Raw genomic sequence first — 22,887 nt, 5'->3', positions numbered from 1 at the left:
GGCCCCATCACACTCTAGAAGACGGAGAGGAACATCTCCTACTCGGACTGGGAAGCAAGCAAAGCCACTGCCCCCTCATGCCCACCATGCACACTATCAGGACCCATGGACTCCGAGCCTCCACAGATAGACGCTGCCACCTTGACCTTGTTTCTATGTCCCTGAGGCCTGCCCTTCTTCTGGTAGACCTTGGGAGGAGATGACACTTTCACCTCCACTAAACCATCAGAGGAAAATGCCAGCCCTAAGTTTTCTGGTTGCAGAGTAGCCGGAACAAGAGCTAGACCATGTTTAGCCCTTTTACCCTCCTCAGAGTCCTCCTCCTCCCTAGGACGACGGACACCAACCACTGGAGCCACAGCAGAAGTACCTTCAGAACCATGCGAAGGCACCAGCTCCGGAAGAGGCCGAATCTGCACATGTTTCTTCTTCAGCATGCTAGGCACCTTGAACGTCGAAAGTAGGGAAGGAGAAGTGTCACGCCCCGAATTTTGAATAAATAAATTAAAATCCGAAACGCGATAACTTAACAATCACAAGAAAAACACATGCAAAATTTTTTCATTTAAATTAAGCAACAAAACAAACTGAGCTCACAATGTCAATACCGACTCGTTCTTTAGAGTCACATATTACATCACCAAGTGTTTACAAATTAAACCGAATAACAATTCAATAAGTAAACGCACCCTCCACACTCACAACACAGTGGAAGACTAGAACCAAAATACCATACTACGTCCAAGCTACGACAGCAACAAAACCTCAGCTTCGATGATGATTACACTGACCTGCACAATAACCTCTACACCATGGAATAGTGCACCGGGATTGCAAACAACAAACCCGGTAAGTTTTTTAAGCCCGTATGAGTAAACTCAATTAAAATGACTCACGTCACTCATGCTTATAATTTCTCAACTCGTGAGATAAATTAAAGCAACAACATTTAACTCCACAAACACAACCAAACATCCAATCACACTAGATAAAAATTAGTAATCCCTGCATAGAAATTTGTGACGTCCCGTATCTTAATTTACCTGTTTACTAGTTATTTGGACGGTAAACGACAATTACTTTCACTTTTACCGTCGTTTCGATACTTTTACTGGCCCTAAATTGTTGACTTTTTTTTTCGGGTCAAAATTTGAGAAAATGTTCTTCATGGAAGTTGTAGAGGACATTAAACCGAGCGCGTGGATATGTGGTACGTAAAAATCGGAGTCCGTATGCGAAAGTTATAAGCGAAATACTAAAGTTACTGTTCATATGGTAAGTTTCTATAAATAGCCAAGTTACTGTGGTAAGTTTCCATTTTTGGAAACCTACCGGCCTTTTCTCTCTCCTCTCCCCCGATCCTTTCCCCTCTTCGACCCGATTGCTCCTTCTTCCGATTTCTTCCTCCTCCGGCCACCCCACGACGGAATCAGGGCACCGGCAAGCTCGCCTCTTCATCCTTGTCACGCCTGTGGTGGTGTTTTGCGGTGGCTCGGCCGGTGGAGCTCGGAATTGAGCCGTGAAGTTCACTGTAGCAGTTTGGGAGTTTTGTCGATTTCCGGCGATTCCGGCCGTCTCCGGCCACCAAACCGGCGTCGAAGGTTCGGTTTTTGACATAGATCATTTCCCCTAAGGTCTTTCATTTCAATTTGTAGTGTAGAGGTCGAATTAACGATTTGCAATTTCTAGGGTTCTTGGAGTTTTCTGGAAAAATTTCACCGGCCAATTTGGAGACCTTCAAGATAAAATTGGAACTTGTTGTAGTTGTGAAAAATGTTGGGTCTGTTGAGTAGGTGGTGCTGCCAAAATTTGGTAGCCATCAGAGGTGGAGGCCGCCGGCGCGTGGGGCCCACGCGCTGCCACTATTGGTGGCGCGTGGGGCCCACGCGCTGCCACTATTGGTGGCGCGTGGAAGCGTGTAGGGCAGTGTTTTAATTCCGGTTTTTAGCCCATTAAATCCTATAAATTGTGTAGAGCTTGTATGTGAAGTTTGGTAATTTTTGGAGAAACTTGGAATTAATTATGAATTTTGAAGTTTAGGGTTTCGATTATCGAATTACGAGAATCCGACCGTCGGATATCTCTCGGTTCTGCCTTGGAACCTTTAAATTAACGAATTGGTATTAGTGGTATTATTTGGGCTAAATCCGAGGAGAATTGGGAGGTCAAATTATGAGGAATTGATTTTAGGAATTGTATTAAATTATTGAAGAATTATTCACGGAATATAATTGTGTACAGGACGTCGTACCGAGATATTGCTCGATGACGGAACACGAATGCGTGATCGTCGGAATAGTACTGTGAGTGGACTTTTGTTTTAAATAGAGATGCATGCATTTATTTTCTTAAAATAATGCTCTAGTGATTATTCATATTACTTTTTGAGGAAATGAATTAATTTTCGGAAATTGATTTCGAATTATATCATGGATTTACTTTCAATAATGAGTTTCAAAGGTTGGTTTTGATTTATAATATTATTTGATGAATTCCTTATTTCCGAGGTAAATTTCCGGAATTAAGCATATCCCTAATCACCGAGTTAAGCTCCTGGAAGATTTTTAAGATGAGTTTCAATGGAGTTGGATATTCTCAATTGTTTATTGACTTTCGATTTTGGCATCGGGAATGCCTAATTAAGGATTTTGGATTTGGTTGGCTTCTTGGAGATTTTGAGAGATTTTTGGAAATGGGATTTACCTATACTAATTTCCGGTTTTGGTTACGGATTTGAGAATATTTGGGCGTGTGGGACACGCCGTCGATTTATTCCTATTTCTCACTGATCCATTTTGAGATTGAGAGTAATCTTGGCGTGCGAGGTCACGTCGTTGAATACATGGTTTCTATCTTGTGAGAAATGTGGGGAAGCTACATGGATTTACTGGTTTTCGATGATTTTTTCTCACCATACGCGGGTTATGTGATTAGGTCTCCTCCTCACTGACTTTGTGTTGGTGAGTGGCAGTTGAGGTAGCTTGTTCTCCTCCACACCTACTTTGTGTTGGTGAGTGGCAGTAGAGGTGATTTATTCTCCTCCTCACGTGGGTGGCAGTCGAGGTTATTTGGTCTCCTCCTCGCACAATCTATGTGTGAGTGGAAGTTGAGGTTATTAGTTCTCCTCCTCGCACAATCTATGTGTGAGTGGCAGTTGAGGGTAGGTAGAGTCTGGGAGGCTCCATTTCCCGTATGGTGATATCTCTTCCCCATATCCTATCATTTCTCGACTAGCGGGGCCTAGTCTGATTTCCGTGTAACCAGCGGAGCTGGTCTTATCCTGTTGAGTATCGGAGTTTCGATCTTTCCTCTCAGTTGTTTGTGACTAGCGGGGCTAGTCGGTTTTTTTTCTTGAGCGGAGCTTCTCGTGATTTGTTTTCTAAATCGTTGCATGCATCGAGAGTTTTTAAGGAAATAAATGTGGGAAAGTATAAAATCCATTTGGTTTAAAAATTGTTTATTTTTGTCCACTCACGCTAACGTATTTTATGTACTTTCCCCTGGGCCCTTCGGTTTCAAATGCCCAGTTTGCAGGCGAATTGGTTGAGGTCGGGCGTACACGGAGTTGAGGCATAGTCAACAGCATGGCTTCCGCATCTGCCTTTGAATTAGGTTTTCCTCTTATACCTTTCTGTTAGAATTGCTCTGATTACCTATGGGATTTATGCTATTCGAGTTGAGATGTGTGTTTTGTGAATTGGAGACTGATGTTGATTTGGGGAGCAGGGTGGCTCCAGGAGCATAAGGATGAATTGATTGAGAAGTGTAAATGTTATCTACAGGTTTGGGTAGCCCATTTTAGAGGAAGTTCCGCCAAATTTTTGGTAGAATGTTTTCTAAGGTGGGCTCCGCAGGGTCACTTCGGATTTCAGGGTGAAATCCAGGGCGGGTCCTGTCAAAATTAGTTCAGGAGATCATCTAAAATCACACAATTCAAATCATAGCAACTTCTGCATATAACTTAGTTTAGGAGATTACATTAAAACAAACAATACAAAATGCAGTAATCCCTGCATATAACTTAGTTCAGGAGATTACTTAAAATTCAACAATTAGAAGGAAAAGGAAAATCAATGAAGAAGTCAAACAACTCACACTAAAGTCAATGATCACCCATCAACTCCAAACTAAAGTCGATAGTCGATGATCACCCATCAACTTCGACTAAAGTAGATGATCACCCATCAACTCCCAATAAACACAAGATCCGAAGATCAGAAAACTGTCACCACTGTAACACCAGATCAGAAGATTAGAAACTGTCACCACTGTGACACCAGATCCGAAGATCAGAAAACATATACAAATTAAAGAATCCCACATGACTCAAAATGTTACCCCAACTTGATTACTCTTTCAACACGACAAATCAACAATCCCATGATATAACGTATTTCCACAAAGCGTAAACGCACAAAACCACATTCTGAATAATTCACAGTTCATATGCACATCACAATGTCACGCCATCCATATATATTTTCCACGTAAATATATATATATACGTAGTCATTCACGCAGGAATGACCACTAATACCAACTATAGTTTTATAAATTATACTTCTCGAAAATCATTTTATATCAAAACCTTGTTTTAACTTACCCATGAACCGTTGTCGATCAAGTTCATATATTTTAAAACAAATAATTTATTTTGATAAATATGATTTTGCATACTAACAATTAAATCTACTAAATTAAACATAACTAATTTATCGACCGAAACACCGTGAGATTTACTCACCTCTAAATCCCGCTGCGTCTTCACACAAAACCAAGACAAGCACCACTTTTGTTGAGCAGGAGTTGTAATTTTCAGAAAATGTTCTATGGTTTTGTGATCCGTAGATATCTTGAAATGGTGCCCCAAAAGGTAAGGTCTCCAATGTTCCACCGCAAACACCACTGCTAACATTTATTTGTCATAAACTGAAAGTATGGAATGTTTAGGACCTAAGGCCTTGCTGAGAAAAGCAATGGGGTGGCCTGCTTGAGATAGGACTGCCCCAATACCCTTGTCTGAAGCATCACACTCTACAGTGAATTCTTTGCTAAAATCTGGTATTGCTAGTACAGGTGTGGAAGTCATGGCTATTTTGAGATCCTCAAATGCTTTGACAGAGTTTTCAGTCCACTGGAAACTATCTTTCTTGAGCATGCACTAGGCCAAAAATTCAATCAGACAACACATATCAGACGACATCAAGCATTTTAACTGTCGTCTGAAATAATCAGACGACGGCAAAAAAAATTCTGTCGTCTGAATTTCTGAATCCAACAACAGTTATTACTTTGCTCTTGTGCAAATACCTTTCAGACAATGGTCGATATTATGATGTTGTCTGAATGGATCAATTCAGACAACAGTTATTATTTCATAGTTGTCCAAGGTTTATTCAGACAATGGTTGGTTTTTGATGTTGTCTGATTGTTCAATCACACAACTGTTATTAGTTGTCTGTTGTGCAATAACCTTTAAGTCAATGGTTGCCAAAAGATGTTGTCTGATTTCTGTTTCACACAACTGTTTTTATTCGTCTGTTGTCTCGTTATCTTCAGACAATACACACTAACTGATGTTGTCTGAATTTAGTTTTTTTTCCCTCTTCCGATACAATATATCTAGGGTTAGATATATGACTTTTAACACTTTGACAAAAATCAAAAATCAAACTCTTTCCCTCTCCATTCGACCAAAACACCGGAACTCCCGCCTCTCTCTCTCTCTCAAAATCACTTTCAATCTCATCGGCCCTCAGTCGACCTCAGCCCACAGCCCTCAGCGCTAAGACCTCCTCTCTCTATCTCTCTCTCTCTTAGATAGACCGTACTCTCAGCCATCTCTCTCCCACCGTAGTGATCGCCAGTCGACCACTGCCGCAGTGACCACCAATGGTCGCGAATCAGTCGTGACTCCTCTCTAATACTATTCCTCTCCGATTCGGCAGCGAAGTAGTTCTACCTATCTCCAAACGTACGGTCTCAATCAGATTCAGTTCTTCCTTCTTCTTCTTTTTTTATTGGGTTTCTGAATTGATTGATACTTGCTGAAATTATTTGGGTTTCTTGACTGGGTTTTTTGAAATTGTCATTTCTTATTGATTATGTTTCTGAAATTGATTGTTTGGGATAGTGTGTTTGATTTGAAGCAAAAAAGAAGAAAAAATTCACTGTCTTGGTTGAGAGGGTAAAGCTGCTGGTGTAGTAGTTAGTTTTGTGTTTATTTATTTATTTATTTTTTGGATAAGGGCTTAATTGAGTCTGGGTTTCGATGTTTGGAAGTGATGAAAGATATATGACTTGAAAACTTGTCTGTGATGGTAAATTTTTGTTCTTTTTTCTTGTACAGGTTGAAAAATACAAGGCTGCTAATCAAAAGACAATATTTACATTGGAAGAGGTATGTTTAGAGTCTTGCTACGTTACCTATGTATATATGCCTATCCTTTCCTGCATTCACGTGAATTGTGGTTCAATTGAAACAAGCCATTTTGGTTTATGTTGTTGTCTTAGTTGCTGGAATGAGACCATATATAATATTGATTCCTTAACGCTTTGACTGACTAAAAGTTGATTAATTGTGGCAAAGGCTTTTTCTTTATTAATAAGAATCTGATGCAATTATTAATTGTAGACAATGAAAGATAATTATAATCCTGAACTGTTACGGTTACTATGTCTATGTTTCTATTGCCAGTGTGATATCAGCTTCCTAGACGTTACAAGTTTACAATTATAAGCAGTGCTGCCATTAAAGGTGTGATTACTTTTGTATAGTATATGGATTTGAAGAATTAATGATCTTTAAAGGTCGTGGCTTAGGCTCTGCATTTGGGAAAACATGGCCAATGTATCTCGGTTATTTTCTGTTCTTTTCATGCAGCATCTATAATATTTGTTGCTGTCAGACCCTGATCTTAGTAACCAGTTATGAGACATGTCAAAATTGATAACATCATACTTGAAATTGGTTTTGCAAAAAAAAAAAAAAAAAAAAAAAAAAAAAACTCTGTTGCAAATGATAGAAGAATTAATAGTGATTATTAATTAAAGGGTGTGGCTTATCTCTATGTTCCATTGATCTTTAGCCTTCGGCCCTGCAATTTGGAAAAGGTGGAAAGATTATTTTAGATGTGTGATGTCCTGATAGTCCAGGAGGCAGTGTTGAAACTGAAGGTATTTTTACTTCCTTGTTGTGCTTTGCTTTCATACTTTTGTATTGAATCTGAAAATGGAGAACTAACTACCTTAAAGCTTATGGTTTTCTCTATTATATCAGGAGCATTACATTAATCATCAAAAACACTTGGTTTCTGTGGCAAAATATAGCACATGACCAAAGAGTGTTACACCTTGAATGATAAGAACTGCCCTAACTGCCATGTAAGATCATTTCCCTTCCATATCTATCAATTGCTAAGTTTTGTTAAAAGCATGTACTTGGTGCTGATTAATTCATGTCAAAGAAAATTAAACATAGTGTTAAAAATGAATAAATAATAGCATTCTAGTTCCAATTGGTCTTTACCCTTAGCCCTGGAATTTTTATGCTACGTTGCAGGGCCAGATTTGGAAATGGCAGAAACGAAGTTCCCATTTTATAGTGACTACTGATCGATAGTTTCATATATAATATGATACTTGAGACAAATGAAGCGCTACATACCCATGTCACTTTTCATTTTTTGTCTAATAATTGGGATGGCTATGGCAATTACATGGTGCCAGAGTGAAAAGGGCGAAGATTGGCCCAAGATATGATATGCCAAATCAAAATCATTCAATTCCCTCTCAGGTGATTTTCTGCAAAATCTAGTGCCCTGTTGTCATTGTTAATCAAATATTGATTATGTATGTGCTTGTACTGGAGGTAAGCATGGTCCCATATATGGCTGACCAACAGGGGAACATTTTTTATTTTAGAGTGCCATTGCTTATGACGTTTTGAATTAGTGTCTTGTAACTTGGTTAGCATGCTCTGTTTCTTTTCCAAATGTAGTGAATTTCTATGCCAGTGCTTTGCTAATGTTTGGCTGAAGATAAACAATGGAGGTACTAGCATTGAATTTCTACTTTCCACTTTTATGTGCCAACTTCTGGATCCTCTTTTGATCAAAGGCTCAAAGCATCTCTGGTTGTTATGCAATACTGCCAGCCTGCAACTGAAGGTATTTCCATTTTGAAGTCATTTTGCATATAATCTGAAAGTGAAGAATGACCTTAAGGGCCAACTTGTCTATTGTCTCAGGAGCAATAAAGTCAATGGCAATAACTTCAGAGTTATGTGGGGAAAACAGATGGCATATGGCTAACAATATTGCACCTTCATATGGACCCGTGAGATTCTTAATTTCCAGTTTCCAGGTCATCAGTTGCATATATTTACTTCTAATTATGGATGTAGGTTATGGAGAGCACCTGTGGATTCACTTACTCCTACAATAGTAGACATGCTCAGTGAATAAGCTAAAGTAAATCAAAGCAGGTCCTGAGCCTTTGTTCTCTGTTAATTATATGCAGCATCTCAGCAAGGAAAATTTCTATTCTAGGTCAACTTTAGGCTATTGTTGATGCAGCTTCTGCTAGCATCCTCATTATCACCACAAAGTGTTCTTCAAGACTTGATTGGTTTCAACATTTCACTAAATGTTGTTAGAAAACTAGTTTTGTTGATGTAATGACTTTGTTGGATATATGGATGAATGTATCGGATTTTTACATGAATGAATGTGTTTTGGATGTGATGTCATTTTGAATGTATATCAGACCATTCAATCCAGCTAAAAACTATTGTGCAATAATTGATCATCACAAAATTCCTAACAAAAACTGTTGTATGAGCCATCTAACTAGCTATAATACTATAAAGACTAAAAGAATGAGAAAGTCATTGTCTAGCAAAACAACAAACAACAGTTTTTTGAAGAAATCTATAGTATCAATAATGGATAGACAATGGGATTTGCAAGTACATATTGTCTGAACAAGCCTTCAGACAACAGCAAGCATATAAGCCCCTGTTGCCTGGCACAGCCTTCAGACAACAGTGTCTTCTTGGTATTCAGACAACAGATAGGATAGTAGCTGATGTTGTACTAACCTTTATCAGACGACAGTTTTCTGGTATTGTCTGATTATGTATCAGACGGCATTGAGATAGACAACAGCGACCTCTATTATCAGACGACAGTGAAAAACAGCGGCCTCTATTATCAGACGACAGTGAAAAACTGTCGTCTGATTGAATTATTGGCCTAGTGATGTCAGTCAAGGGTTTTGCTATCACACCAAAGTTTCTCACATACTTCCTGTAGTAACCTGCCAGACCTAGGAAGCCTCTCAATCCCTTCAAGGTATTAGATCTTTGCCAATTGTTGATGCACTCAATCTTGGCAGGATCTACTGCTACCCCCCTTGCACTAATGATATGCCCTAAATATTCCACTTGAGACACTCCAAAATGGCATTTACTTTCTTTAACCTTCAAAGAGTGTTGCTGCAACCTGTCAAAAACCATTTTCAAATGGAGAAGATGATTTTCTAAGGATGAGCTGTAGATAAGTATGTCATCAAAAAATACCAAAACAAATTTTCTCAAGTAATCTCTAAGGATATCATTCATAACTGACTGAAAAGTGGATGGAGCATTTGTTAATCCAAATGGCATGACCAAGAACTCATAGTGACCTGAGTGAGTCCTAAAGGCAGTCTTCCCAATGTCTTTCTCATGCATATATCCTGATTTGGTGGTAACCTGATCTCAAGTCTAGCTTAGTGAAGATAGTAGCCCCATGTACCTCATCAATAAGCTCATCAACAACTGGTATAGGGTATTTGTCCTTAATGGTAGCTGAATTTAATGATCTATAGTCAACACACATCCTCCAAGTTCCATCTTTCTTTTTAACCAAGATGACTGGTGAAGAGAAAGGAGATACACTTGGTCTAATGACACCATTATCTAGCATTTCTTGTACAATTTTCTCAATTTCATCTTTCTGAAAGTGGGGATATCTGTAAGGCCTAACATTGATGGCTGATGTGTTAGGCAACAACTCAATTCTATGATCCTGCTCCCTTGCAGGTGGTAGTGTGGTTGGAGTTTGAAAGACATCAGCATACTGTTGTATCAGATGCTGGATCTCAGGATATGTCGCTTCTTTTGTCCCCTACATAGCCATTGGTCGTAGCTGTACTAGGAGTGCTTCTTTTTCTTTCTTTAACAGCCTAGACATGGATTTACAGCTAACCACAGAGGTTTGGGATTTAGTTTCACCTTGTAGCACATACTTGGTGTGGTTGGAATAAAATTGCATCTTCATTGTTTCAAAATTCCAAGTAATATCTCCCAGGGTTCTAAGCCAAGCTGCCCCAAGGACCACTTCACAACCTGAGACTGGTAAGACATAGAAGTTAGCTAAAAATGAATATTGTTGCATCTGCATTTTGATACTCACCTGTCCCTTGGTTTGCATGACAGCCCCACTGGCCAATCTCACCTTCAAGGGTTTAATATCCACCACTTGGGTTCTGAGTTTTTTAAGCAGTGAGGGATGGATGAAATTGTGAGAAGCCCCTATGTCTATTAAAACATGAACTGTTTTCTTGTTAAACAGTCCCTTCACCTGCATGGTATCAGAATTGTCTTGTCCACCCATAACCTGCAATTGAATTTCAGGAACTAGAATGCCTTCCTCCTTCTGAACTTGTTCCTCCTGGACTTCATTGATTACAGGGTCAGTCAACTCAAATTCTTCTTGCATTACCTCAATCACCATAAGCTGTCCCTTCCTACAATTGTGACCTGGCCTAAATTGTTCATCACAAAAGAAGCATTGGTTTTTTGCTCGCCTTTTCTGGCACTCAGCCTGAGATAACCTCTTATTACCAACAGTAGTGCCAGTATTACGGAGAGGTTGTGTCAAGGATGGAAGCCTCGGATGTGTCACAACTGCAGATATAGCTTGGGAACTAGAGCCAGTGTAAGTGGGAGTTCGGGACTGATTGCCTATGCTCACTGACTGCAATGGTTTTTGCCCTGAATGAGGTCTCATCTGGCCTCGATGGAGGAGTTCTCTCTCTTCATATATTCTGGCTAGCTCACAAGCTTCATACAATGTCTTTGGCTTTTGAGCTTTCACATCAGCTCTTATATCACTTTTTAGACCTCCCAAAAAACAGGAAAGCAGAACTTGTGGTGAGAACCCTGGTGCCCTCCTTGATAGCTTAGTGAATTGTTCTTTATACTGCTCAACCGTACCAATTTGAGACATCCTGGCCAATGCAGCTTGATAGTCAATTACATTGTGACCACTGAATTCTCTCATTAACAAATCTACCAAACCATTCCAAGTAGGTGGGAATTCATGTTTGAACATGAACCACCTGTCAGAAGCCTTATCACATAAATGCATCGTTGCAATGGCCAGTTTCTTGTCCTCAGGTATCTGATAGAAGGCAAAGAATTGTTCAGCCTTGTTGAGCCACTCCACAGGATCTCCACCACTAAAAGTGTTAAATTCCAGCCGCATTTGTTTCATGGTTGGTAAAGAAGGATTAGTAACACCATGAAAGTTAGATGAGGAGTATGGGACACTCTGATACTGTTGTAAGGGTATGGCATGTTGCTGCAGTAAGTAAGGCTGACTCATGGCTTGCTGGAACACAGGTTGAGGTTGTGAATATATGGAATAGGCTGGGAGTGATGTATCTGTGGTACTGTGGTGTTGGCTCAAGAAACTAGGCACAGCCGATGGTAGTGTGGGTTGTGGTGGTGGTGAAGCAAAAGATAAAGTAGTGTGTGAGTAAGGTCCTGAATAACTCATAATAAAAGGGTCAGTAGTACTCATATGGTTGGTAGGAGCATAACCAAAGTTTGGAATGAAACCATGGTATGGTGATGCAAAAGAGCCAGCATAGTAATTACTCATATTAGGATGCTGATAAAAGTGGCCTTGCATAGATCCAGACAAGTGCTCAGAGTGTTTAGTGCTAGCATAGCTACCAAGAGAGTGATTCAACATGCTTGACCCTTGAATCAATGGAGCAGTATATTTGATAGCATCCACATTTGTAACATTCATCATCTCAGAATAAATTTCACTGCTAAATCCTAATAACACATCATTAGGTCCAATAGGCAAGATCTGAGTAGAGTTAGGTTTAGAGTTGCTACCCCCAACAACACTGTGAGTGGAAGACACTGTGGCCATCGTCAATGCTGCAGATCCCGCCACTGTGGTAGTCATCACAGGTGCTCCAGCTGAAATCGACCCAAAACTGAGTGGAGAGGAGGTCTCTTGTTGTTTCTGAGCAGTTTGATGACTTTCTTTCATCTGACGCATCTCAGCTAGCAACTCAGCACGCATAGCAGCAAGAGAATCCTGCATATCACTGAATTTAGCCGTGGTCTCATCCTTGTGGACTTGAAGATCAAATTCCACATTCGACATCTCGCCGGCAGAGTGAGGTGGTACACCAGAGCCACCAGCCCCTCGGATCGAGGGCTCTGATACCAGATTGTTAGGGTTTTGACCCTAGCTTCTAGAATTTGCAGAGAGAAAGGCAGAAAGAAAATGAAAGGCTAAGCAAAAAGTAAGAAATTGTATTATCTTCGATGATATTCTCAAACAGAATACCAGCTTATATAGCTGGACGTTGACATGAAGGACGCGTGTCAACGGAACACAGGTGGTAGGTACACCCCAAGACTTGTCTACGACGCTAGAAATAAACGACATCCTGCCTAAATAAAACGCTGCGTTTCAACCCAATTATAAATATTAATTAAACTACGATATGAGTAATTTCTAATCAACTTTCCTAGTCACACAGGACTGTGCATTGACTCTCATAACACATTTCCTCAACAAAATCCCACATAAGTTCAAAATTCTTGGACTTTCCCAATACATCAACCATGGAGTTATAGGCCTCCGGATGATTCCTATAACCTGTTCGACGTTTTGCCCAAATGAAAAACCCCAACGCCGGGACCCAATCATTGCTAAACCTCATCAAAACCCGTTGCACCAAACTGTTAGACAGCTCAAAATCATACCTTTCCGGCGATGGGTACCGGGTTTTCAAGATTCTACTGATGCTTTCGAGGTCGTCGGTATCGGAAGTTGAGGGCTTGGGAGGTTTGGTGGGGTGGTTGAGGTTGTGGGTTTCGACCCAACTGGCCAGTGAAGGGATGACGAAGTCATCATCTTCGTCGGAAGCTATGTGTTTTGGGTGGTTGGTCTCGAAGAACTTGACCCAGCTTGGAAGCTCGGGTGACTCGGCGACCTCGGTTGTGGTGCATAGAGGGTTTAAGAAGTAACGCAGGGCATTGATGTGGGTTTTTGAAGTTGAATGGAGCTTGAGATTGTGGAGCCTTGTGAGCATTTTGGGCAAGCAAAGTGAATTGGGTGTTCTATGACTGAGGGAGAGAGCTTAAAACGACCAAGAACCTCTACCTTGAGCTAACTAGTTGGATTTTGGATGAAAAAACAAAAGGTTTTACGTTTCACTAATCAACCTATTATAGGTTTTTCTAGGGCTCTCATTCGGTCGGTTCGAATCGGCTATACGTATTACTAACTTTAAAACCAAAGCTTTCAGTTTTCAAAATTGAGCTACCAATTACCAATCAAAATTTTCGGTTTTCAATCAAAATCTACCAAATTTGGTATTTTTGTTTTCAATATTACTAACTTTAGGACAACTAATTATTTGTAATATAAATTAGAAAGAACAAACTAGGTTTTTCAAATTTATAGTCATAAACTTTGTATTGATCTACTAATTATAGCTTTCTTTTGTATATATGACATCAAGTTTTAGTCATTTTCAATAAAACTAGATTATTTAACCATCTTTGACTAGGTTAGTTAAAATACATGTACTATTAATGTAGTATATGTAGTAATGTTCATACTATTATGAAAATTTTTATGTTTATTTCTTAATATACATGTATGTGTATTGAAAACCATAGTATATAAAACTAATATTTAGATAATCGGTAGATTCGGTATTTACCAAAATCAAACCAACTTTTTGAGTAATTTTCGATTTTGGTTTTATCGGTCTCGGTTACAAAAAAGTCGGTTTACCAAACCTAAAACATTGGTTGGTATTCGGTTGGCTTAATTTTTTTTTTTTTTGTGGTGGCAAAGTGTGCTATCATTTTGAGTTGGAATTTGATTTAGAGAAAGCTCTCCCCATAAGATGTTTTTTTTACAAACAGATGATCGAACGCGGGACCTCTTTGAGTATCCAGCTCACATTTGCCAAACTTGCAGGTCTAACTAGGTTTTCATAAACCAGATCCTTTGGATCTTAAAAATTAAATGTACCTCATAAGTTAAAATTTTTTTCCTCTCACTATTTTCTTTTAATGAGATTATATATGAATGATACGAATGCAATCACAGAAAATGACCGGAAAGTCAAAGAGATGATGCGCATTTGGGTGGGCACAATTCAAGCCGGGTTGGTGTTGGGGCCAAAAATGGATTCCCTATCACACCAAACAACAACACCGGTCCACTAAACAACAAATAAAACATAGAGAAACTAAACATCAATAATATCAAAATAAGGGTATTGAACATATCTCAAAAGCGCTAAGAGCCTATCAAAGGCAGACTGTCAAAAATATTCTCTCAAATTCTGCGAAAAATAAATCCCAAATGTATTGAAAAAAAGGAGACGATAAAAGCAAGAACATTGTTCATTGGCAACAAAATATTTTCTTTGCACGGCGGTAAAGGAAATGCATTTTGTTCGCATTCTAGGACTTCCTTAATTCTGTGAGAAGCCAACTAGTACTCTCTCAAGTGTCTTAACTCCCACACTGCCGCGTCATCCAAAAAAAAAAAAAACTCCCAAGCCGTAGGACTCTAACGATTGCATAGTCTTGATCATTTAATACACAATCGACATTTGTCACGGAATAAAAGAAAATTTATGTAAATTGAACCAATTGCAAACAAAATAATGTCACCTGAATGTTATATCAGCTTGAATTATAAATACATGATGGTTGTGATCGATATTTTTTAATTAATTAAAATTAAGATAAAAACATATTACCATAGCCCACAGGAACCAATTATATCATCCTAGGGTAGAATGGTGTCAGTGTGCTATCAATGCAAGTTCAGAACTTGACTTCTCCGGAGTAATTATGCCTCCTCTGGTCAAGCTAGAGTAATAGTTTTGTTTTTTTTTTTTTTGAAAGGTAGTAATAGTTTTGTTTTGTAATAAAGAGAATTATAAAAAAAAAAAAAAAAAAAAAAAAAAAAGTGCGGCGGAGTGAAAGTGGCAGTGCCCTTTTGGCACAGTGGATTGTTTGTTCAGTCAGCCCGTTTCGTCAAATTTGACTCTTTTATTATATCGCCACAGACAACAGACTTATTCTCTTTCTGCGTCCACAGAATCACAGGTCAGTCTCTCTCTCTTTCGTCACCTTTCTGCTAATTGTGACTCGTTTCTTGTTCTTTCTTGCTTTCTGGGCATTCTTATTTTCTAAAGCTTTCTGCTCCCCAGCAGCAACTGGGTAAAACCCAGAAACAGAAAATCGGAAAGTTCATTTCTTTTTCGCGATTCGGATGAAAGAATAATGTTTGTCTTTGTTAGATGTTTCATAACTGCATGCAAATTGGTTAGGCAAATGTGCAGAGATGACTGAATTGATGAAATCAAGAAATCTATTTGTATGAACTATGAATGAAGATGCAGAGAATTGTTCTGTCTAGATCATGAGTCTTTTTGGTTGTTAATTTGTATGCTTGTGTATTCAAGGCCATGCTGTGGCAGGGTTCATGTTCGATTTATCTGTTTGGTTTTATGAAATGGCAAGGAAAGCTGTGTAGGATTAGGTTATGAATAACTGAAATTTGTAATGATGTGGTCTGCGATGAGATCGAATTGAAGGGAAGGAGAGTTGTCCTGAATCTAATCGTAGATTACTGCCTTTTCTTGTACAGATTAGTGGCAAAAATAAACGATCATATCTTGCTATAAAACCTTTAAAGTAGCTAATTTATTTCACAAATGTTTGTGTTGGTGGGCGGTGTTTATGCCGCACTACAGTGAGTAGCATATGGATATCTTCGGAGCCTTAACTTATGGTTTCTTTGGTGTTTTATTGATTCAAATGCTTAGTAAGTCTTGTACGCAGGTTTACAGTCTGTAGATTTTGAAGAGGTCACATCCATCAAATGAGCAGGTTGATGTTATATCATCAGATGACTCGTCTTCATCCGATGCAGAGATGGAAGTCACTGCTGAGTATGACAGCAAGCAGTTAACATCTGAAGGTACTTGCACAATAGAGCATTGTCTTTCTGAAACTATTGAACTTAATAGAAGTTGAATGGTACTGTAATTCAGATTTATTTGTGACTTTCCACCTGCATCGAATGTATATTTCTTCATAGACTATCAATGAATCCATAGTCCGATTGAGCTTGTTATCAGTAACGTTCTCAGAAATGTCTTGACTTGTGAGTTTGGAGAAGTTTATTCATAAGAACTGGAACATCATACCCCTCTAGCATGTTTAGATTATTTTCATTAATGCCATGGCGAAATCATCAATCTGTAAAAATCCCTGATCCAAGCTACGCAATGCTGTTTGTTTTGGTAAAGGGATTAGTAGTTTAGCAGTTTTTACTCCTGGGATTAAGTTCAGCAAGTTTATTTTTCCTTATTATACACCGGGGTGTCTTTATAGTTATTATTGTAATATTTGGAGCTATCATTCACTGAATGGAGTATTACCAATGTGTGAGAACCATTTACAAAACACGAGTGGCTAATACATTACTGTATATACCATTTTGAGAAGTTATTATATTCTTTTCAAGCTACCTCGTTTCCCTTGATGAATATGTTGCTGTTGCATTGATTTTATAGCTTTGTTTCCTTATTGGACTCCCTAAGTTCTCTAAAAATGCTTTAAATTACAGGTGCTTTGATGAGAAGGGCAGAGATGTATCAGGAGTACATGAAGCACATCCCAATCCCAACACCACGTGGCTCTGTTATTCCATTTACCTCATGGATGGGTTTAGTTAAATCCATTAAGCAGCTTTATGGACAACCTTTGCATTATCTCACCAATATTCAGCTAAAACAGTGGGACCAACTGAGGATCAGCAGTGAGGATGAATACAGGCCCTTGGATGCCATCATTCATCCCTGTAAAGCCGAAGCCACCATCTGGCTCATTGAAGAAGTTCACCGAAACACCTCATCTCATCATCATGTAGCCAATCTGTAGCTATCAGATCCAATGCACCATGCCTTTGTTGATTCCATCTTCCCCCAATTAGACAGCAGCTCGTGAAATGGCAAAAGGCCTTTGGTTTGTTATATTTTGCTTGTTAATCATGTAAATTTTTGTTTGGCTATAATCAAACTCTTTCTTACAGTTTAGCATGAAATCAAACATATTTTGTTTATCATAACTTCTAAACTTGCAGGAAGCCTCAACAAACATGCACACAAAAAACATAACAATGGATGTTCATGATAATAGAATGCGACTCAATTATGTTATTGTGTGAGCTTTGAAGCAGCTTCTGAGACAGATTGTCGATTTGGGAAAGGTGATTGTGTAGGAACATAATGCCTATGTAGTTATGCATCATCTACACCATGTCCTACCACAGTCTTGAGGATTAGGAAGACTTGGCCATTCTTTCTTTAATGTTGTAGAAAGACAGGGAAGTTAAATCACAGTTTAATTGTATGTGATCAACAGAGTGCTGAAATACAGAGCGTTTGCGGAAGGGAAAGTGGAGCTAGTAATCACAATTCAATCTGCCTCAAAATTGTATCGATTAACATCATGATCTAAACTCGTGTAATCTTCTGCTTGCTCAAATTAGATATTTATTCATCATTAGTGTGACATCATAATAGTACCAAAAGTGCTTATATCTTTGAATCCTTTTTGCAGTCAATCCAGCACTCTTGTGGCTTAGGTTGGAGATGATTGGCACAAATTATGAGGCTTCCCATTGAAAGAGCAAAACTAGTTGTTAGTTTACTATATTATATTTTTTGCTTCAATTTGGGAGCTCCTTCATGAAAATGTTCATGGTAGAAGTCCTTGCTAGATTGTTTTCATTTGGATACTAGTGTTCAAATCAGTGGATTTTAGTTTTATTTCATAGACGAAGGGTAAGCTTTAGTTTTGTTTCATAGACGAAGGGTAAGCTTCCTGGGCCTCGTTTCTGGTAGGAATATATAAGTCCCAGGCAAGGATCACATTGTACCAGCTCGAAATAAGCTTCCCCATTACTTTCTTTCAATGTCATCAATCTAATCTCAAAAAATTGTAGAGAAAATTAAGCTAGTGCTAAGCAACGCTTGGATTTGGGGTTGGTTCTGTACATTCAGCTACCCATGTGTTGCATTTATTTTTGTAAGTCAAGATAATATTTCTAGCGACTTGGTCTTGTACAAAGTCTTGCAGAATGTAGAATATGTAGAGGTGAATGAAGTTATAGATAAACGTACATTACGAAACCATAAGCTGTAGGTTGGCTACAATTAAAGTTCCAGTAGTTGTCCTGTCTTTTCTTCCACATAAAGCAACAAGACATTATTCAAATGCACAAGAATCTCGGAATTTTTATTTTGCCCTCTTAACGGTTCACTCCATGATCCTCAACAGCTAGCTAATTTTGGAGTTTAAGGGGCTCAAGTACAACTTCTGTGTTGCCCTGCTTCATTATGTAGTTGGAAAGGAACTCCTTGTATTGGAAGCCCTTATAGACTTGGGGATTGCTTGCACTGATAAGAGCTGTTGCAGGTTGTATATGGCAATCTTGGGAAGGTGCAATGAAAAATGCAGCAGATGTCCGAGCATTACTTGGATTCGTCACTGCTCGATGTTCAGCACACTTCAGCTTCCCATGCATTACTTATGATCTGCATCCTCCCAAGTAAACCAAAATTAATTGTCATTGTAAAGAAGAGTGATTGATGTTTATGATTTATAGCATAAGAAAAATTGGTGATGTACCTGTAACTGATAGCCTATGTTAAACCACTAGTCCTTGCGGAAGAGGTTCCACACCAATCCATTCCCCATCCTTAAAAACCTGAAGGCCATGTACATCCCCTTGGAAGTAAAATTGTGATGAGGTTTGGGTCACAGTGTTTAGTTATTCCTAATGTCAAACTTGGATCTGGGCAATGAGGATAATAATTAACTGAGAGTAGAGTCTCTTGGCCAAGTTCATCACTGAAGTGCCCATATTCAATCCCAAGTCCTACACTGATCAACTCCAAAATGTTCCAATTAAGCTACTTTCCTCACTTGGGTGGAACATTTGCTAACATGCTTTCTGCAAGTGTTATAGTTTATTGCAGTTATTACATGAATACCTACTCACTTAATTTGACAACATATGTCATGTAGCCCTTACTGATATTTAAGCGGTTGCTGAGGCCAAAGTGGAATGAATTTCTCTAAAGGATGACAAGGGCGTCGGAAGGCATCCCGCCAAAGATGAACATTCTCCCTTACTCCCTATCATAATTTCCGGTGCTAGTTATGAGCCTGCAGAGTTTATTGGGGTCCTCAGAGAAGCCTTGTCCTCTGGAGGCAGCGCAAAAGACTCCCTGAATACATCCATGCATGGTGTCATGCAACAAATTTTGTGATATGCCATGGTTGATTACCTACATAATTCGTCAATAACCTTTAGAATTGGATGATGAAGCATATAAACATTATTTAGTAAGTGAAAGTTGAAGCAAGAAAAGCTAGATTTTGAAGCCAGCCTCAGTAACCTGAAAAAATCCGAACTCGATTTTGGCTAGCCCCAAGTATTTGCTCAATTATAAGAGTTCGATCATGACCTTCTGCTTCACCACCACCAAGATTAATCACTGGAATGTTGTCAGATGAAGGAAGAGTGCAAAGCTTCCCCGGTCTTGCATCGGGTGGGAATATGTGAGCCTCGGGCAAGGGTTGAGCATTATTGTACCATGCTAGAAACAAGCTTCTCCATTTGTTTTGCTTGATGTGTTTTCAGTCTGATCTCACAATGAATATTGAAGAGAACTACTATCTGATAAGGCCGGCCGGCTTTGGAAATGTAAAATATCTGTTTCCATCCAATAATGGTTCGTTCTTCCACAGAGTCATGCACATTAACAAATTGAATACTAGTTAACAGATATTTTTTTTTGAGGTAGAAGAGGTCAGCCTTTATTGAAAAATCGGAAAGTTACATATGATAACAGTCAGCTGCAATAGCAGCTAATAAGAATGAAGGAGGAGAAAAATAAAAACATTCCTCTACTAGAGAACTAGCGTGCACAGCCATTAGGTGTGCGACCTTGTTGGCATCTCTTCTAGTGTGAGTGATCTGCAAATTGGGAGTTGAAGCCAATATGGAGGTCAGATCCTCATAGATATGACCCAGAAAGGAAGTGTTAGACCCTTCAGAGCTAGATAGTTGTTGTTGCACCATCTCAGAATCAGTTTCTAATACAGCAGATAACAAATCCTGAGCCAAGGCAAACTCAATTGCCATCTTACATGCCAAAACCTCTGCATGTTCTGGCGAAATTAAACCCGCCAACGGCCTCCCACCACCAGCCACCATACTGCCATATTCATCACGAACCACAAACCCAGCACTTCCCACTCGTGAGACATGGTGAAAAGAACCATCCACATTTATTTTCAACAAGCCAGATGAGGGAGCTTTCCATCGAGCAATTCTAGGACGACCACTCCCTTGAGTAATCGGTCTAGTATTATGAAATTGAAACTCATGCAATCTTACAGTAGACTTAAGAAGCACATCAACAGCATGGCACTTTTTATTATCCCAAACTCTGCTATTTTTCTCTCCTTCCAAATGCCCCACAAAAGGTAGATAAATTCCCCCAAGTTCAGTAATGAAAGGTCATGGACACATAAACTTAACCAATGCAACAAATCAAAAGATATGGCATAAGAACTTAAACATACTTGGGCCAACACTCCTCTACTAGTTAACAGATATAATTCTTCTCCAATTTGGAGAAGAGAATTTTATGGTATAGGGTCATTATCAAGGCTTTGTTTATAACTAAATAACGTCATAGTTGCTAGAAACAATGCCAAAATGACAAAATCCATGTGAATAAGTTCATGTTTATTCTTATTTTTCGAATTACTTTGCAAGAGCCGGTATTTCAAAGAATTAGATCCTTGAATTTGGAGCTAGCATACTCTTGGCAGCCAATCTAGAAGTTGGTCAATTGAGCAAGGATTGATTTGTAAATAACCTTTACAATTGGATGATGATATAAGTATACATAGAGTAAGTGAAAGTTGAAGCAAGAAAAGCTAGATTTTGAAGCCAGCATTAGTGACCTGAAATTCCAAATTATTGGCGAGCCTCGAGTATTTTCTGAGCTATAAGGGTTCGATCATGACCTTCTGCTCCACCTCCACCAAGATCAATAACTATAATGTTGTCAGATGAAGGAAGAGTGCTAATTAAGTTTCCCCGGTCTTGCATTGTGTGGGAATATCTAGTCTCAGGCATGGGCTAAACATTTTAGCAGCTAGTAGAAGCAAGCTTCTCCATTTGTATTGCTTGAATGTGATCAATCTGACCTCACAATTGTTGGGAAAATTAATGGAATGGAAATAATAACTCCAACCACAAAAGGATGATAAAGAAATAAAACGAGTAAAGGAAAGTGAACACCGGATATAGCGTGGTTCGGCAAGATGCCTACGTCCACGGGGCAGCAACAACAAGAACTTCCACTAAGATAAGGTGGGTACAAGAGATACACTACTTCAAGAACACTACTTGAAGGAAACTCTCTCTCACACTTGTTTTGCTACCTAACAAGTACTACACTCTCAAACTTAAAGTGGACACTCTTCACTCTCTACTTGGATGAAGATGGGATGAGATTGAATGAGATATTGGATGCATCAAATAAGCAATGACCTCTCCTTATATAGGCCAAGGAGGAACACTCATCATGGCAAGAAAACATGAAGCCTTAAATTCCTCCATAATTTAGGTTCCATGTTTTCTTCCACTATGTCTATTCTTTATTAAAGAAGGCAACACCTTAAATTAAGGAAATGCTTTTCATCATGGTTTCTCTTCATCATGTGGACAACACCCTTCTTTTAAGGAGGGACAACACCCTTCTTTTAAGGAGGGACTTACCTAACAATCTCCCCCTCCTGACTTAGATGGAGCGATGCGCCAATCCTGATGCGCTTCTGCAAAACTCAAACTTTTGCTGTGGAACAACTTTAGTCAACATATCCGAAATGTTTTTGTTGGTGTGGATTTTCCTCAACTGGAAAAATTTCTTTGACACTGCATCTTGGATCCAATAATAACGGCGATAGATGTGCTTAGTGCGAGGGTGATACATTGAATTTTTGCTCAAGTGAATAGCACTCTGACTATCACAATGTACCACATAATTTCCTTGCTTCACACCCAACTCTTGAACGAATCTTTGCAGCCATATCATTTCCTTGCCAGCTTCATTTGCTGCTATGTACTCTGATTCTGTGGTGGATAATGCAACACACTTCTGTAACTTGGACCGCCATGACACAGCTCCCCCAGAAAATGTAAATAAGTATGCAGAAGTGGACTTTCTATTATCAAGGTCTCCTGCCAAATCTGCATCTGTAAAACCTTCCAAGATTGGTTCTGATCCACCAAAACATAAACACAACTTTGAGGCGCCCCTCAAATATTTGAGTATCCACTTGACAGCTTCCCAATGCTCTCTGCCAGGATTAGAAAGATATCTACTAACAACACCAACTGCATGTGCAATATCAGGGCGAGTGCATACCATGGCATACATAAGACTACCAACAGCTGATGAGTAAGG

General features: G+C 39.1%; 2 protein-coding genes, 1 long non-coding RNA gene and 1 pseudogene across 7 annotated transcripts in view; 2 read left to right on the top strand and 2 right to left on the bottom strand.

Annotated features, from left to right (window-relative positions):
- Positions 1 to 22,887, bottom strand: part of LOC133710642 (homocysteine S-methyltransferase 3-like) — a 94,196-nt gene that overhangs the window by 64,509 nt on the left and 6,800 nt on the right. The gene's annotated exons all lie outside the window — the stretch shown is intronic.
- On the top strand, positions 5,663 to 8,724 carry LOC133712114 (uncharacterized). Of its 5 annotated transcripts, XR_009847169.1 has the most exons (7): positions 5,663 to 5,974; positions 6,350 to 6,400; positions 6,698 to 6,757; positions 7,089 to 7,176; positions 7,280 to 7,383; positions 7,562 to 8,168; positions 8,405 to 8,724. It is a non-coding gene; the product is annotated as an uncharacterized LOC133712114 (long non-coding RNA). The 5 variants fall into 5 exon arrangements; XR_009847167.1 differs by lacking the exons at positions 5,663 to 5,974; positions 6,350 to 6,400 and having other exon boundaries at positions 6,433 to 6,757; positions 7,562 to 7,795; positions 8,000 to 8,168; XR_009847165.1 differs by lacking the exons at positions 5,663 to 5,974; positions 6,350 to 6,400 and having other exon boundaries at positions 6,432 to 6,757.
- Positions 15,380 to 17,425, top strand: LOC133710874 (protein RDM1-like). The gene is made up of 3 exons (XM_062137007.1): positions 15,380 to 15,433; positions 16,172 to 16,310; positions 16,962 to 17,425. Exons 2-3 carry the CDS (start codon positions 16,265 to 16,267, stop codon positions 17,273 to 17,275), a joined length of 360 nt encoding a protein of 119 aa, XP_061992991.1. The 5' UTR covers positions 15,380 to 15,433; positions 16,172 to 16,264; the 3' UTR covers positions 17,276 to 17,425.
- On the bottom strand, positions 18,274 to 21,554 carry LOC133711920 (flavanone 3-dioxygenase 2-like; annotated as a pseudogene).

The sequence above is a fragment of the Rosa rugosa genome, chromosome 5 (assembly GCF_958449725.1).
Source record: "Rosa rugosa chromosome 5, drRosRugo1.1, whole genome shotgun sequence".
Classification (NCBI taxonomy): Eukaryota; Viridiplantae; Streptophyta; class Magnoliopsida; order Rosales; family Rosaceae; genus Rosa; species Rosa rugosa.
The sequence above is the reverse complement of the archived record's forward strand: the minus strand, read 5'-3'. Positions and strand labels throughout refer to the sequence as shown.